Source organism: Penaeus monodon, chromosome 26 (genome assembly GCF_015228065.2).
Source record: "Penaeus monodon isolate SGIC_2016 chromosome 26, NSTDA_Pmon_1, whole genome shotgun sequence".
NCBI classification, from domain to species: Eukaryota; Metazoa; Arthropoda; class Malacostraca; order Decapoda; family Penaeidae; genus Penaeus; species Penaeus monodon.
In genome coordinates, this window is record NC_051411.1 from 17,181,432 (window position 1) to 17,183,931 (window position 2,500).

The following is a 2,500-nucleotide window of genomic DNA, read 5'->3' on the forward strand; positions in this document are numbered from 1 at the left end:
ACACCACAACGAATATAGTATTAGATATATATATATATATATATAATATAGATATATATATATATATATAAATGTATATCGATATCTATATATATATATAAGATATATATATATATATATAGTATATATTATTATATAGATATGTAATATTTTTTTCTAATATATATGATATATATATTAGATATGATATATATATAGATATATATATCTATATATAGATATATATATATATATATAATACTATACATACACACACGCTTATCTTTACGCCGATACTGGCCTTTTTGTGCTCAAGTCAATGAATGCTATAATGTCATAGCGACCTTTTCCGTCCCTAAAAGGCTCACACTAATAGCCAGATTAGGAGCCATTGCAGTTATATAATGCAGTTGCAGTTTATTTGATTTGAGTTGTGGAATATGAATCATTAAAAGGAAGAGTTTAATATGGTCACTGACGCAAAAAATTTGATCCCCATTCTAGACATTTTTCCTAGTCTGGTTATATCAACTCTATCATAGCTCCCTTTCATTATATGAAAAGATATAAGTTAGTATAGAACACGTATTAATTGATGTGCTCGCACGCAACCATCGGGAATGTAGTGAAATACAGGTAGCCATTTCCAGGTCATTCCCATAATCTAATGTAGGGATCTGCCAACCCTCTTCGCCCGCTGTTTGCCGCGACGCATGAAAGGGAGAGGACGAGTAAACAGTGAACTCTCCCGTAGGACTGAATAATACAAGAGATACAGGGCACGGTCATATTCTCACTTAGAGCGCTGTACCAAAAAAGGCCTGACAACTAGGTAGGGTAAGTCGGGAAAAAATGGGAGAAATAACACGAACGCGTATGTACACAAAGACATACATCCACTTAAAACACACGAAATAGGTCTGCATATTTTCATGCTCTGTCAGTCTTCAACGAAATAAAATGTATAAACAATTATTCGGAAAGCAAAAGGCAATAAAATTGTTATTCTAGAAGATCATAACTTGCTGTCTAGGACTTCGGGATGGAGTTTGAAAGAGCACAAATGATAATAATCATAAAAAAACGGCTATGTGTGAGTTCATTGAACACGAATTCCAATGTTCAGAGGGAAGGCTGCTCTGTTAGAGTGCGTGTATAAGCGTGTGTGCGTGTGTGTGTATATATATATATAGAATATATATATATCTTATATCATATATATAAAGAATACATATAATATAGATATAACACACAACACCACACCACACACACACACACACAAAAAAAAAAAAAAAAAAAAAAAAAAAAAAAAAAATATCAATATATATATATATATATATATAATATATATATATATATATCATATAGATAGATACACACCAACACCACACACACACACACACACACACACACACACCACACACACACACACCACATATATATATATATATACTAGTATATATAGTATATATATATATATATCATATATATATATTATATATATGAGAGTAGAGAGAAGAGAGAGAGAGAAGAGAGAGAGAGAGAGGGATGAGAGAGAAGTACAGACCAAACCCTAAACAGATAGTGTGTGTGTTTCGTGTGTGTGTGTGTGTGTGTGTGTGTACACACACACACACATAATTCACACACACACCCAACACACACACCACACACACAATACACACACCACACACACACCACACACACATATATAATATATAGATATAATATATATATATATTATATATAGACTATATATCATATTATATATATATATATATATAGAGAGATGTGTGTGTGTGTGTGTGTGGTGTGTGTGTGTACATATAATATAGTATATATTACATATATAAATATGGATATAGATATATATATATATATATATAATATTATATATATATATATATTATATTATAATATATGTGTGGGTGTGTGGTGGTGTCGTGTGATGTGTGTGTGTGTGTGGTACACACACCCACCACACATAATTCACACACACACACACACCACACACACACACACACACCCACAACACAACACACACAAACCACACATATGAATAGATATATAGATGATATATATATATATACTATATATATATTATATATATCTATATACACAAACACACACACCCACCAACCACACACAACACACACACACATATCACACCACACACACACAACACACACACACACACATATATATTATAGATATATATAGATAATATATATATATATATAATATATATATATATATATATATGTGTGGTGTGTGTGTGTGTGTGTGTGTGTGTGTGTGTGTAATATATAGTATATATAATATATAAATATGTATTTATATATATATATAATACACCTATATATTATATATATATATATATATATATATATATAGATATATAATATGTGTGTGTGTGTGGTGTGTGTGTGTTGTGTTGTGTGTGTGTGTGGGTGTGTGTGTGTTGTGCTTGTGTGTGTTGACCACACCCACCACACACCACATAGATGTACATACAGAATAC

General features: G+C 30.9%; 1 protein-coding gene across 1 annotated transcript in view; it reads right to left on the minus strand.

Moving 5' to 3' along the window:
• Positions 1-264: 264 nt before the first annotated feature.
• Positions 265-2,500, minus strand: part of LOC119589599 — a 12,830-nt gene continuing 10,594 nt past the window's right edge. Inside the window, exons 4-5 of the mRNA XM_037938196.1 lie at positions 592-735; positions 265-334 (exon numbers count right to left, since the gene is read on the minus strand). Of these exons, the coding sequence (XP_037794124.1) occupies positions 265-334; positions 592-735 (214 nt within the window). The remainder of the gene's footprint in view (positions 335-591; positions 736-2,500) is intronic.